The sequence below is a fragment of the Gavia stellata genome, chromosome 9 (assembly GCF_030936135.1).
Source record: "Gavia stellata isolate bGavSte3 chromosome 9, bGavSte3.hap2, whole genome shotgun sequence".
Taxonomy (NCBI): Eukaryota; Metazoa; Chordata; class Aves; order Gaviiformes; family Gaviidae; genus Gavia; species Gavia stellata.
Window position 1 is genome coordinate 195,639 of NC_082602.1, and position 13,518 is coordinate 209,156.

Genomic DNA, 13,518 nt, shown 5'->3' on the forward strand with positions numbered 1-13,518 from the left:
ACCCTCACACTAAGAAAGGGTTTCCTGATGTTCAGAGAGAACCTCCTGTGTGTCACTTTTTTCTCCTTGCCTCTTCTTCTGTCACTGGGCACCGCTGAGAAGAGCCTGGCTCTGTTCTCTGTGCACCCTCCCCTCGGGTATTTGTTTGTTTTGATCCCCACTCAGCCTTCTCTTCTCCGGGCTGAACAGTCCCAGCTCTCTCAGCGTTTCCGTGTTGGAGAGACAGTCCAGTCCCTTAATAATCTTCATGGCTCTTCACTGGCCTCTCTCCAGTACGTCCATGTCTCTGGTGTGCTGGGGAGCCCACAACTGGACCCAGGTGTGGCCCCACCAGCACTGAGTAGAGGGGAAGGATCACCTCCCTCGACCTGCTGGCAACATTCCTCCTAATGCAGCCCAGGATAGTTGTTTCACAAGTGACAGAATGAGTGGAACTGTTTGTTATATTTGTGGGGTTTTGTTCTGTGATTGAATCACAGAATGGGCAGTGTCATACATCTCAAGTGATAAAAAAGGTGCTGGCGTTCACCAGGGGCAACATGCACTGCAGGACCCTGTAAATGCTAAGAAATACTCTACACTGAAAGGACTGTTTAACTGACCTTGACAAAAAACCTGGGAAATGAGGAAGGACTTTCTCTTTTGCTTGCTGAGGACCTGCAGCTTCTGAGGATGTGAGATGGAGTCTGTGACCCCACTGAGGCTCCCTGTTCCAAGGATCTTACAAAATTTTTTGCTAGCTATGTATTTCCTTCAGGTAATGTGACTGCACTGGCCACCTAAGTCCAGATACGCTTTTCAACTAAGATGTGCTGTTCTTGTTTCATTTGTTAGGCTCAGTCTTCTTCGGTATAATGCCAACCTAATCAAAATGAAAAACAATATGGTGTCAGCATCTCAGCAACTGAAAGCAAAGCTGGAATTCTTTCATCAAAGCATTCGCCTCGACCTGGAGAGATACAGTGACCAGATGGCTTATGGCATATGTATGTATTGTGTAATACTTGTCTGGGTGTCTTGTCTGATCCTATAAAGGATCCTATAAAGGATCAGACTGACTGTGAAGGACTGTGGGTAAGAAGTAGCTTAAAAGCAAATGAACGCAGGAGCTGCCGTTGTGTTCCTCAGCATCTTTATGGGTATGTTTTAGCTGGGGCAGATGCAGGAGAAGAGATGGGCAGAAGCAAAGGCAGGAGGGTAAAAAATAAAATGTTTTTGGAGGCCTTCAGTGACAGTGAAACAGGTGGTCAGGTGTTCCCCACTGAGAACATCAAGCTAAGAAAATTGGAGTATTAATAGTACTGGTGATGTAAATGCTTGATATTTATTCAATTCAGAGTCTGATTCATTTGGAGTTGTCACTGGGCGTAAAGTGGAGGGCAGAGTTGCCGCACCTGATGTACAGTGGAAGGGCCACTAACCATCCATGGCAGAACAAACAGGCACGGTGACTGTAGAAGCGCTGTTTTGAACAGCGCTAGGGGAGTGATCTTGCCGTGCTTGATATCAGGAGGTAGCATGAGTCAGGATGAGAGATGAGGTGGAAAAGCACCAGCTTCAGTTTTAACGTCATGGAAACGTCTGGATCGTGCAAATACTATTCAGAGGAAAATAGTAAGATTTATGCATCGTTTGGATATATGGCTAAAAATTGAAACTTGAGTCAAAAGTTATGACTGGGCTGAAGGATGATGATGGAAAATGGAAAGACTTCAGTGAACTGCTTTTGGACAGTCTGTGTTTAATCAAAAGTGGCAGTTGTTGAGCTTAATAGTGAAATTTAAAGACTCAAACTCATTTTAGGCCAGTGACTGCAAACAGTGAAATCCTACCAAACAGTTTGCATGTGAGTTAAAGTCAAGCGTGGAGTTGTTAATTTGCAACTTTGCTGTCTTTCTGTGATCTCTGGGTCATGACTCCTGCTTGGGGATTCAGCGTCATGCTCTTTGTGTCCAAATTCAACTGATGTATGTAAAGTTCAGGTCATGCTTTATTTTTGTGTGTATATCTTTTTTTATAAATTAACAACTCTCTTCTCTTAAGCTTCAGAAAAAATGCTCAAAGCCTGGAAGGAGATGGAAGAGAAGGCCTCTCAGTGTGCACAGGTAGGGGATATTAAAGAAGCTTCATTATCTCTCCGTGAAGGAGACCATGACAGGAACTTAGTGTCGTATGTGGCACTGCCCTGTCCCTTCAGCATGTTTCATATCCTGCCTGCTGTGAGAATGAAAATATTATTGCAGATGCATTAAAAAAGAAACAGTCCCCAGTCACCAGGTTGTTTGAATCTAGTGATTTGAACAAAACCGGCACAAATGTCACTAGACTCAGCTGTCTGTATAAGAAAGCAGACTGTAGAGACACGTTATTTATCGCCCAAAAGAAATGCTGTTGCTATAGACAACGAGTCTTCCTGGTTGGATTTGTTGCACACAAAAATTTCTTTTGCTAAAGATGAAAATAATACCAATCACAATTTCAAAATTGCAGTACTTCATTTAGGAGTACAGATATAAATTCCTGGTATTCTGCAAGTAAATATGCAAATTAGTTTTTAGTAAGAGTCATCCTGAAGAAATTTAGAGCAGAGTTAGAGTCAGGTCTTACTCTGTGTAGTCCTAATAGTTAACAGATGTTTTCACTTGTGGTTTATGGACAGTTGAGCTGACATAATGGCTTTCTGTTTCTCGGAGAGTTAGTTCTGGGGAAAGGCTAGCTGAAATCTATCTACTGCTTAGAATTCCGATCTCTGTCTTCTGGGAATGAGCATTTTAATTTTAGCTCCACTGAAAACCATGAGGAGACAGAGAATAATTCTGCCTACAGTTCTGTCCAGACCTTCACAGGGAAGGGGTAAGCTTTTAGCTGTGAAAACTAGGGACAGAGTTAGGATGATCATAGTTTATTGTCAAAAGCTGTTTCTTCTTCTCTTCTACTGGATGTACTGAATAAAGCTTGGGAGGGGGAAGGCATTCAGAGGGGAGCATTCAGAAGTGGGGGCATTCAGAAGGAACGCAAGGAAAAATCAGCACATTTGTAATGTATTTCTCAGAATAGAGGTCTTTTTAAAAAGACCTCTAAAAGTACTCTCTTTTTTTGTGCTCCGTGATAGTAGCTAGCAGCAGGAGTGCCAACAACACTGCATGTTCTGTCGACCAGGACTGTCGTGTGGTTTGCTGGGCTGATGTCTTGCATTTCTGCTCTCCCCTGCAGAGAGTACTTGTATTGGCTCTCACAGTAATACAGAGCACAGTGATTAATACATAAAAATCCCAGACACCATTAGAAATACAAACAATAAATTACATTCCCTATTTTTTTCCCCTATGAAGGAATAGACTGGGTAGTTCAGGTTCTGGGATCCATTACCTATTTTCATCTAAGTCAAAAGGTTCTTGGTGCCTTGATTCTTCTTGATCATATGATGGAGATCAGGGGAATTGGGATTTCCACCTGAATTCACCTCTGTTTAGCTCTTTAAATTTTGGGATCTTGTTGCTCCCTGTTAGGAAGCAAGAAAGATAAAAGGGGGAGGCTGCTTCTAGCAGAATAACTCAAAGTTGTCACGGGCTGCTTCCAGAAAACCAGGAACCTCAACAAATATTTACTTTGCAGACTATCAGAATTATGTTCTGTCTTCAAGCTGTGCCGTCCACATGTATCGTCACACCATGTCCATTTATCAGGAATGGAAATGTTTTACTCTGTAATACGCAGCGGTATCTCAGTCTATCTAGCAGGCAGCTTAACTGCTGTGAATTCAGTAGACACAGTTATGCTGTGTGGTGAGTCACAGTGCTCCAGATAAAGACATTTCTTTTGATAACAGGTTTTACTTCACATTTTTCTCGCAATCTGATTCTCCTTTGATTATGTGGCTTCTCACTTCTTCTTTTTCTTCTTCTTCATTTGTTCTTTACCTGCAACACCTACAGACATCCCTTTCTGGTCAAGGGGTCACATCCCATTTATACGGCCTCATACCAAGTTCTTCTGTAGCTTCAGCAAGGAGCGTGTTCTGCAAAATGTTCAAATTTCAGATCATACAGCCCCAGGTCAGAAAGGAAAAGCTGAAATATCTCAAAATACATTCTCAGGAAGGTAGATCAGTGCCCACAGTCCATAGAGCTAAGGCCCATTACGGTGACCAGCGCTTTCTTAACCACGCATCCAGTGTGGTTGTCAGAGATTTGGATCTAGGTGATACCATGCACTGAGGAGATAATAATAGTAACCTCAGTTACTGTAGCAGCAGTCATGTCAAAGAGCTTTCTTCTCCTAAACTCTGCGTGGAGTCAGCCTGTTATCCAAACAAGTATTCTGGAGATCTTTATCTGCTTTGTTGCTCTCCATCAGTTTGATTTGTACCTACATTTCCCCATTAGGCTGAAGATATTGGATATCTGGATGAGCAGATCATGGCTCTGCACACAGAGATTGTAGAGCTTCAGAAGAGTCCATACGCAAGGCGCCAAGGAGAGGTCATGGAGAGCTTGTAAGTCCTTTGCTTATTGTTTTTATTGCATATAAATAGATTTTGCATATTTCAGTGTCTGAGGGTGGGTGGTTTTTTTTCTCTGGTGGTGGTTCCATCAGCGCTTTTGAAATGCACTCCTTGCTTTTTGCAAACTGTGAGTGCAGAGTAGTTTGCAATCGGTTTAAGATCATTTTGCTGGTAAAAGGGAAGATCCCACCTCTTGTGGCTGTATGTTCCTCCTTCCTCTTGAAGTCCTAACGATCACTTGGCAGAATTATAAGGCAGAATAAGACACTGCTCTATCCGAAAGCTAGCTGTGCAAGAAAGATGAACGTTCAGTCGCAGGAGTAAACTCATCTAGCTTACCTTACTTACCCTGCAGCCACACAATGACTAGACCTGGGGAAATGTGGAAAACTCAGCTAGGGAGGACAGGACACTTCTCTGTCACTGACTATGAAACTTCATCTTAGAAGAGGATGGGCCTAAGATGTATCTTGGTCTCAACTGACAAATGCAGAGGATTTCTTTTTGCATTGGAGAAGAGTGAATTTTACAGTGTGGAGTGAGAAAATGATGAGATCATTGTAAAATCCTGTTAAATATCTTCAATGTGTTTTCAAAGCAAGGATAATTAACAACTCATGGATACTTGAATATTTGGAAACTTGAATATTTATTTTTTTAAAAAGTATTAAAATATGAAAGAGCTAAGTGGTATTACTGATCTTAAGAAGACCTAGGAAGCAATTATTGTAGTTTGGACTGTTGCTGCCAGCACAAGTGGCAATTATGAAAGAGAGGGATCAAATAGCCACCAAGATTGAATAGCTACTAAATCTGTTGTTACTAAGAGCTCTTCTGAATGACTCTGAGTATTCTGGGAGGAAACATGCCTGTTCCTGGCGTGTTCTCCCCCCTCCCTCTTTGCAGAGCTAGATCAGCTAAGTTGCTTTTCATCCATGAGTAGTTGTAGGAGCAGCAGAATTGGTGCACAGGAGAGGAAGTGGTGGAAGGGAGAAACCACCTCTTGCAGCAGTAGCCCACATTCAGAGCAGTTCAAACTAAACACTTTCTCCACTGCAAACCCAAGGCTGTATCAGCTATTTGCAAGGTGCTTAAAGTGCACCCTAAGCTGTTGATTAGTCTGGTCTAAAGCTACTCCTCTTAATGAGGAGTGAAGTGGAGAACAGATTGAGCCTCCTGCTCTTTAGTTTTTGGGACTGTAGCTTAAGGTTTGATATACACAGCCACAAGACACACACGGATCCTGGGGGATGTCTCAAATTTACCTGACGGTGCTGGATGCTAATGTTCTCTTTTTCCCAGTGCAGCAGGATTAAAGAGCACCTCTCCCCGTATCCTCGGCTGATGCAGGAGTTTCAAGATGGATAACTCTCCAGCATGCTAGAAATGCTGACTTAAATAAGCAGAAGCAGGTTGCATGATCTCTTGAAACTGTATCGGGGTGATCTGAGAGCAGCTAAGGGGAAGAAGAGGCCTGGTGAGGGCCCAAAAGCAGAGTTAGAACTGGCTAAACTGCTACGTGTTTCTGACAGACTTTTGATTTAGGACAGTGAAGATTTGTTCAAGGTGGAACACTTCAGTGTTTGGCTGCTTTTGAAATATTTGAAAGAAGTAACATTTATTTAATGGGAAGAAGAGAAACACTGTCCTTTTTGTTTGTGATGCAGCCATCTCTTCCTGTTTGCAGAATATCACTGGCAAAAAATGCAGAACAGGAACAAGAATTTCTCAGGCAGTTGTGCAGAAGTACCTATAGTTACAAAAATGAAGTTTCATAATTAAGGATACCATGGAAAGAAAACACAGCTGAACCATGTGAAAATTTGAAACTGAAAATAACCTCGAATTGGTATGGTTATCTGAGAAGAAAATGCATAATCAGAGGAAAAGAGAGGCAGCTGTTAGGGAAGAGTTGGTTTCCATCACAGAAAGACCATCCCTGTGTTCCAAATGTCGTACTTCTATACTAGTTATAGAAGAAGGTGGCAGCTCCAATGTATGAAGTTCAGCAAGGCATAACTTAATTGTAATGCTTTCTTTCTTGAGTCACCTGCTTGTTGATACATGTATGAATAATTTTCTTCTTTTTAAAGGGAACAGAGAGCCATAGACCTGTACAAGCAATTAAAGACAAGACCTCCAGGTATGGAAGGAGGTGGTTCGAAGACTGTTTCACACTCATATCCCATGACTAAATTTTCTGAACTCAAACCCAGAAAATACTGCTTAGTGTAGGAGAAGGCAAATGTTTGTATTAAAGTTAACCAGACTCAAGGGCATAGCTTAAGCTGATTTCTTTTTCTGGCTGAGCCTAGAGCTCTCCCAAATTCCTGTAGTCCTGTTCCTCAGCCCTAGGTTTATCTTTTGGTTTTCAGTCTTGGAGCATCTGTCCTGAACACGTGCCTGCCTTCTGGCATTCTCTGCCTTTTTTCCTGCCCCCAGTACTATTGCTTCACTCCCCTCAGACATGGAAAGAACTGTTGTTCCTCTGTCATTGCTCCAACCCAAGGGCAGTCTCTTTTCTCCCTTTCCTCTTCTCTCTTAATGATACTGGCTGGAGCCCCATGTTTGGGAATTATTATGTTCTGACCATTGTAACTGCTGAGCTGAAAGATTTAGTTACTTGTGCGTTTGGCAACTACCCGCAGTCCTTATTGAAGCCAGTAGTATCTAGACAGCAAGAGTGGCTGGGATGGTGTATGTTACTGCGGAGGGAAGAGACATTAAGGAAAAGCTGTGCCTAATGAGAGATTGTGACAGGTTTTAGGATGTTTCATTGTGTTTCAGTTTGTCTGGCTGCACTTGTTAAGCCAAATCTTTCCTTCACTCTGGGTGTTTGCGTCCAGAGTGGCTCCTCGCTGAAGAGCACTTTACTAATGTGGTGATTGATGGCCCTTCTAGATCATGCCTACAGTGACAGCACGGACATGGTGAAGATCATTGTGCAGACAGTACAGAGCCAAGACCGAGTTCTCAAGGAGCTCTTCGGCCATCTCAGGTACTTTATGCAGAAAAAACCCCAAACAAATGCAACTTGCAGCATTTGTAGCTTTGTAGCAGGAAAGGAGAGGGAAAACCATGGAGATAAGAGCCCAAAAGCTCCATCCACAGGTATACATTTCTCATAGCAATATTAATTCTGCTCCTTTGTGTCTGTGTTGAATTTCCACTTACTTTTTTAAAACTTACAGCTAATGTGTATAGCTAATAGGGAAGGGGAGGAGAATGCAATGACTTGTACTGTTAGCATCCAAGAGTTCACTTTAAAATGAGCCAAATTCTGCCAGTGTTTAGGCTGGGATTAAAATCTTAAGGAACAAAAGAGAAAGTGTAACAACTGAGAAGATACCACAGTGCTTTGCTCATTAATTTATTAATTCTTCAAGTAGCTCAGAAAAAATGGCATTATGCAGATCTTCGTAGTCAGCAAAGCATGATTTAGTTTTATTTTCGTGTGTGGCTTATGCTTAGTAGATCCCATAAGGAAAGTTGTTAGCTGTGGTATGGTCAGCCCACAGAGACCAACACAGACAAGAGAAGATTAATGAAATACCACGGTTGAGTTGCTGTTCTGTCCGTTGTCATCAGGATCAATTTTTGCATTTCAAGTAAGAGGAGCTTATATTGTGGGTATTATTAGTAACATCATCTGCCTCCTTTTTTGGGTCCTAACTGGACTTGGAAAAGTCCAGGGGTCCCTCTAGTCTTGCAGGTTTTGTACCTGCAGATATCACAGTGCTGTGGTAAGAGAAAGGGGTGTTCTCACAGAATTGTTCTTGAATCCCAAGGTGAGGCTTTCGGTTTTGCCAAAACAGACTGCCACAAAAGCTGGAAAGTAACTTTGTGTTTGGGTTTTTTTTACAGCAAGCTCTTGGGCTGTAAGCAGAAGATCATTGACTTGCTTCCAAAGATTGAGGTGGCTCTAAATAACATCAAGGAAGCTGATAACTCAGTGATGCAAATGCAGGGCAAAAGACAAAGGGAGATATGGCATTTGCTGAAAATTGCTTGTGTAAGTAGCTTTTGGATAATTTGTTTGCTCTTCCTTCCAGTGCAGGACCCAGGGGACATCAAATGACTCTCTTCAGAGACCAAAAAGGGATAACTTCCACACAACAGTTGATTTTACTGTAGAGAAGGAAAGTTTGAGATGCTAAAAGTTGATGCAGGTTTAGGAAGGGGGTAGACAAATTCATGGAAAAGAAGCCCAGCAGAGGAGTCTTTGGTCCCAGTAAGACATCAAACTGCAAATCGCTGGTGGCTGGAGTACAGTAGACATGCCATGCCGTGAGCCTTGTTCTTACGTTCCCTGAACATCTAGTGTTGGCCACTGTTGGAGGGCGTACGCTGGGATTGGTGAACTTCAGCCTGACGTATTAAACTTATCATGATTCAAGTGCTGCAAAAGTGAAATAGGTGCTTTCCTGGTTAGTTTAAGGTGGTTTAAGACTACACTGCTTTTTCTGCATCTGTTATAGTGACTATACAGCTGAAGCGATCTCCTCATTTCCACGTGCTTACATTCACCGTCAGCATAGAAAACACGTATGTCTTTCCCCTGTCAGGAGAGTTGCTGCTGTGAGTGACTCACGGTTTAGGACATGGCACCACCTCCTAATTCTTCAGTGTAGAAGACATGCCGTGTACAACACGGGTGACTTACACCCCGAGACATTTGGTACCAGCTATTTGCAGAACTGTGGAGAGTCGTATCAGCTGACTTGTCAGCCACAGGCATGGCCTAGATTGTGTGCATGTGTTACAAACAGTGCTTATGTTTAATCGCAAGTCTTGTGTACAAAATAATTAAGCCAGACTAAATTCTTCCTTTGTCCGTCACAGCAGATGAATTTCTTTTTTCTAGACTCAGAGCTCTTCTCGATCGCTGGTAAGCTCCAGCTTGGAAGGGACAGCCTCAACTCTGGCAGCCACGTGGCTCCTACAGAGCTCCTCAGGGAACGTACCTCACCCTCTGTCATCTGTGGCAGCTCTCGAAGATGGGTAAGAGCTGTTGGGAAAGGAGGCCGCTGCAGAGAAGTCAGTGTAGCCATTTTTCTATGCATACACTCTGAAATCCTGTCGTCTGCCACCCGAGTCTCCAGTGCTGAGGGGGATGTCTTTACCACATCCCATGCAGTGGTTTTTGGATGTACTGGACAGAGAGGGTTTTGGCATACCAGACTGTCTCTGAAGGCAACATTGTTCAACCCCTGACTGGAGTTTCAGTAACTTACCTCTGGCTGTGCCACAGCAAAATGCAGCAATGAGATTTTGAGCCAAAATGCAGTTTCTTTTCATGCCCAGGTTCTGTTGCACATCCCAGAGAAATCAGGCCATATTTAGTGTTTTTTACAGCTTCAGTGATTTTAGAAAGTCTTAATTCAAATGGAGGTCTGAAGTCGGGGTCAGTACTAAGCAATCTATCTGGTTCAATATCTGGTGGGTTGTTTGTTTTTTATCCTTCCAAAAAACGTTTCAGTAGCTCATATGGTGCTAATGCTCTAAAAAATCGGGAGTTAGGTTGAACTCTGTATTCAGAAACCTCCGCGCTCTGGTCCTGAGGAAGTTCCACGTACCACTCTCAGCTAAAGCACTGTGCTGTTCATTTAATGCATGTCATGTTACTCTGTTTTGGGGTTGGATTTCATTAAGGCCCCTCTCTCTCAGCCAGTCCTAGCTGAGCAAGAGAGTTGTCAGGAGCTGAGGGTTTTTTCTCTTTGCTCCATTAGCAATTTTACTTCCAGTCAGCATAACAGAAGGGAAGGCACCCCTCAAAGACTGCTCAGCCCTCGATCTGCAGCAGTGCTGGTTTTGTGGGGGCTGGGGCAGGGGTTGTGAACATCGACGTCAAACCATTTGGCCATCTTTTTTTTTTTGGGTGGTCAGGGAAATGCCTAGCTTCTGAAGATACACGTTTTCTAAGTAGGCTTTTGCTGGAAGTCAGTTGATTTTTCTGAAACTGCGAGCAACCTTTTCTGCTTCCTCTTTTCTGTCTGCTGCTGCGGGGCAGTTTTCGCCTCTGAGTAATGTGGGGTGATCCCCTTTTAGTAGGTGCTTTCCTGAGCAGGGTGACTTTGGATCGCCTCAGAGCTTCTCTTTGAATCACGATGGCACCGTACACAGAGTCAAGAGATGTAAACCTTACGGGGAGCAGACAGTGATTTCAGGCCCCTCGTACTCAGCTCACTTTCTAGATTCCATAAAGACTGAATTTCAGTGTGGTTCGTGCAGTTCCTCTGTAGGGAGGGAGTGCAAATCCACGCTTCCAGGGTGGGGATCTGCAGGATGCCACCTCAAGGCATGTTTTTGTGCCCGATAAGGTAGCTCCTACAATTGCAGAGAACTCTTACAAATCAGATTTTTGGTTTGTTTGGGTTTTGGTTTTTGGGTTTTTTTCCCCAGTGCAGAGACTTTTGACGTTGGTGTTACTTTGTGTTTTAAATCTGTCACCTTATGCCTTCCCTTCCCTGCAGGGAAAATTTTGTCCATGTCATAGAAGAGAATCTGAATTACCTTGAACTCTTTAGCAGTATTTTGCAGGAGGTGAGACAGGAGCAGAACAACAGCATGATGGTAAGTCTGTTGATGTATCTCTGAAGACCTGATTTTTAAGAGCCACAGCAGGGTCCTGTGGGTGTGTGGAGAACTCCTTAAGTAGGGTCATTTGTGATGATGTGAATTGCTGTGGCTGGCATGTGATGTCTATCATCCCTCCCGGACACCGCTAACATGCCGGTCATATGGAAGGTATGGAAGTTATGGCAGAAGTGGGGCTTTAGAGAGTCTAAGAAGGCTCTTTGCACAAATTGGTATTTGAAATAGCAAGAAATGAGAAAAATAGATAACAATCATCCAGGCATTTTGATGCAATCTGAAACTCTGTTCCTGAACTACTAATTGAGGCGAGTAAGTTACTGCTCAAAAGAGCCCTGTTACCAGAAGAATGAAGAGCACCACAGAATACTGGTCTTTTAGAAAAAGAGGCTCTCAGCTGATTTTAGAGGCTGTGTTGTAGAAGCACCTGGATAAATATAATGAGAAAAGGCCAGTTAGGCCTGTAGATTGACCTGTTTATAATGGAGAAGAGTCAATACAGCTTCTGTTAGTGTGAAATTGTCTCACAAATTTATTGCAGTCCTGTAAAGAAGTCAAAGATCCACTGATATGCTGTAATTTGGGTTTTCAAAAAGCTTCTTAAAGGTCTCCTTAGGGATAACTTCCCGTTCTCATGGGTTAAAAAAGTTGAAGCTGTTTACCAGTTGTAACTGCTGAAATTACAAGGAACGGAGGGTTGGGGAAATGGAGGTGTTGATGAAGTGGAGCTCTTACAACTCGTAAACATTTTAATTCATAAACATTTTAATGTTCTAATGTTTATGAATAATAGTAAACAGTGAACTGAGAGTTTACAGGAGTTACTAAGTTATTTGGGATGGTGAAATGAAAACTTATTAGTGGGAGTTGCAGATGACATTGTAATATCAAGGGATTGAGCAATACGAATGGGGAAATGAAATTGGCTACCGATTAAGGCAAAGTAATTATGTTAGTGGGGAAAACAGCCTTAATTATACATACCCTGGTCTTCATCCGTTGGCTGATGAATGCTTTGTTTGTCTCTGTTCAGTTCTGACAGGGTTGCTATCAGTTCTGCAATAGTCTTCTCTCCTGTCTTGTCTCCTCGCTGTGGCTGGAGATGAGGGAGAAGCCGAATGACTGACTTCTTACCTGTTAATCATCTGTGTCTCTGTCATCTCCTGTGTCTCATTCCGAGCTGCAGCATCTGTCTCTGACATGTTTTAGCCCAGAAAAATTATTCATTGTTGTGGAATCACGCTCTGCAGATCAGCACCTATTGTGTTCTGTTTGGTTTCTTTCCCCTTTTCCTTGCATCAGGGGACAGAAGTTAGGCAACGGGAAAGCAGCAGAAAATGGAATTTGTCCTCTTCAATTCACTTGGGGGGAAAAACAGAGGAAAAAAGAATGAATAAGAACCTTTTCTTTGTTCTTGCATACATTTGACTTGGAGCCTTTCTTTCTTTTTCATTTGTGTTCTTGGTGTGGTACATCCCACGGTGCACTGGGAACCCCGGCGGCAGTTTTTGTGCAGGCACAAAATGTAATTTCCAAGGCGACTACAGTCTGTGACATGCCTGAGCACTGCAATAAGTATGGGGGATTTTATATCGGGGGCAAACTGAGCTGTGAAATTGTGAGATTACTTATCAGCTGTTAGATCAGCATCATTCTTTGAGGGGAGAGAGATGCTGGATACCGAGCGTCCTTTGGTCACCACCTTGGAAATGTACATTCGATAGCCGTTTCCTGCGCTTCAATTGTTTCCTTGCTTCTTCTTTCAGAGTTTTGATTGGAGCTGGCTAAAATAGCCACAGGAGCCGACGTGCTGCTACCCGCAGAGCGCCTGCGTGCTGAGAGGTGGCTTGGCAGCCTTCCTACGTGACGAGCTGGAGGGGACTGGTCGATCAATCACCTTGTGTTTTGTAAACCTTAGCGGAGTTGATTACAGAGGTGGTGGTCAGTAGCAGATACACCATTGGCAGTAACGGACAGCGTTTTACGGCCTGTTGCCTACTTGGGCTTTTAACTAAACAAGTAACCCGCTTCTCGGACATGCACCCACAGCGCCCGCTGCCTTCGCGTGTGGTGGGTGCTCGGGGGGGCAGCCAGCCACACGTACCCCGCTGAGGGCCCCGTCCCCGCAGAACCTTTCCTGGAAAGAACGGGAGGAGAGCCAAGGGGGATGGCGGCTGCCTCGGGGCCGGGGCCCTGCCACCCCCCCCGGCCCTCCCGCCGCTTGTCACGACTGCTCACGTGTGTAATATGAATGTATAGATTATATATATTTTAAATAGAATTATCTGCAATAAATGCTGTGGAGAGGCTCTGGGTGCTGCCTTGCTGCGGGCCGCTGGGCCTTGGCCCTCACGCCGTTGCCAGGCAACGGGCTCGGCGGTCCTGCGCGGCGCCGTGACGCCATCGGTAGGCGCCGCGCG

General features: G+C 43.8%; 1 protein-coding gene across 1 annotated transcript in view; it reads left to right on the forward strand.

Annotated features, from left to right (window-relative positions):
• The window catches only part of CHUK (component of inhibitor of nuclear factor kappa B kinase complex), a 32,228-nt gene extending 18,933 nt beyond the window's left edge, over positions 1-13,295 (forward strand). The window contains exons 13-21 of the mRNA XM_059820989.1: positions 835-986; positions 2,044-2,105; positions 4,386-4,495; positions 6,598-6,647; positions 7,406-7,502; positions 8,369-8,516; positions 9,369-9,505; positions 10,978-11,077; positions 12,865-13,295. Coding sequence (XP_059676972.1) covers positions 835-986; positions 2,044-2,105; positions 4,386-4,495; positions 6,598-6,647; positions 7,406-7,502; positions 8,369-8,516; positions 9,369-9,505; positions 10,978-11,077; positions 12,865-12,891 — 883 coding nt within the window. The 3' untranslated portion in view covers positions 12,892-13,295. The remainder of the gene's footprint in view (positions 1-834; positions 987-2,043; positions 2,106-4,385; positions 4,496-6,597; positions 6,648-7,405; positions 7,503-8,368; positions 8,517-9,368; positions 9,506-10,977; positions 11,078-12,864) is intronic.
• The last annotated feature ends 223 nt before the right edge of the window (positions 13,296-13,518 follow it).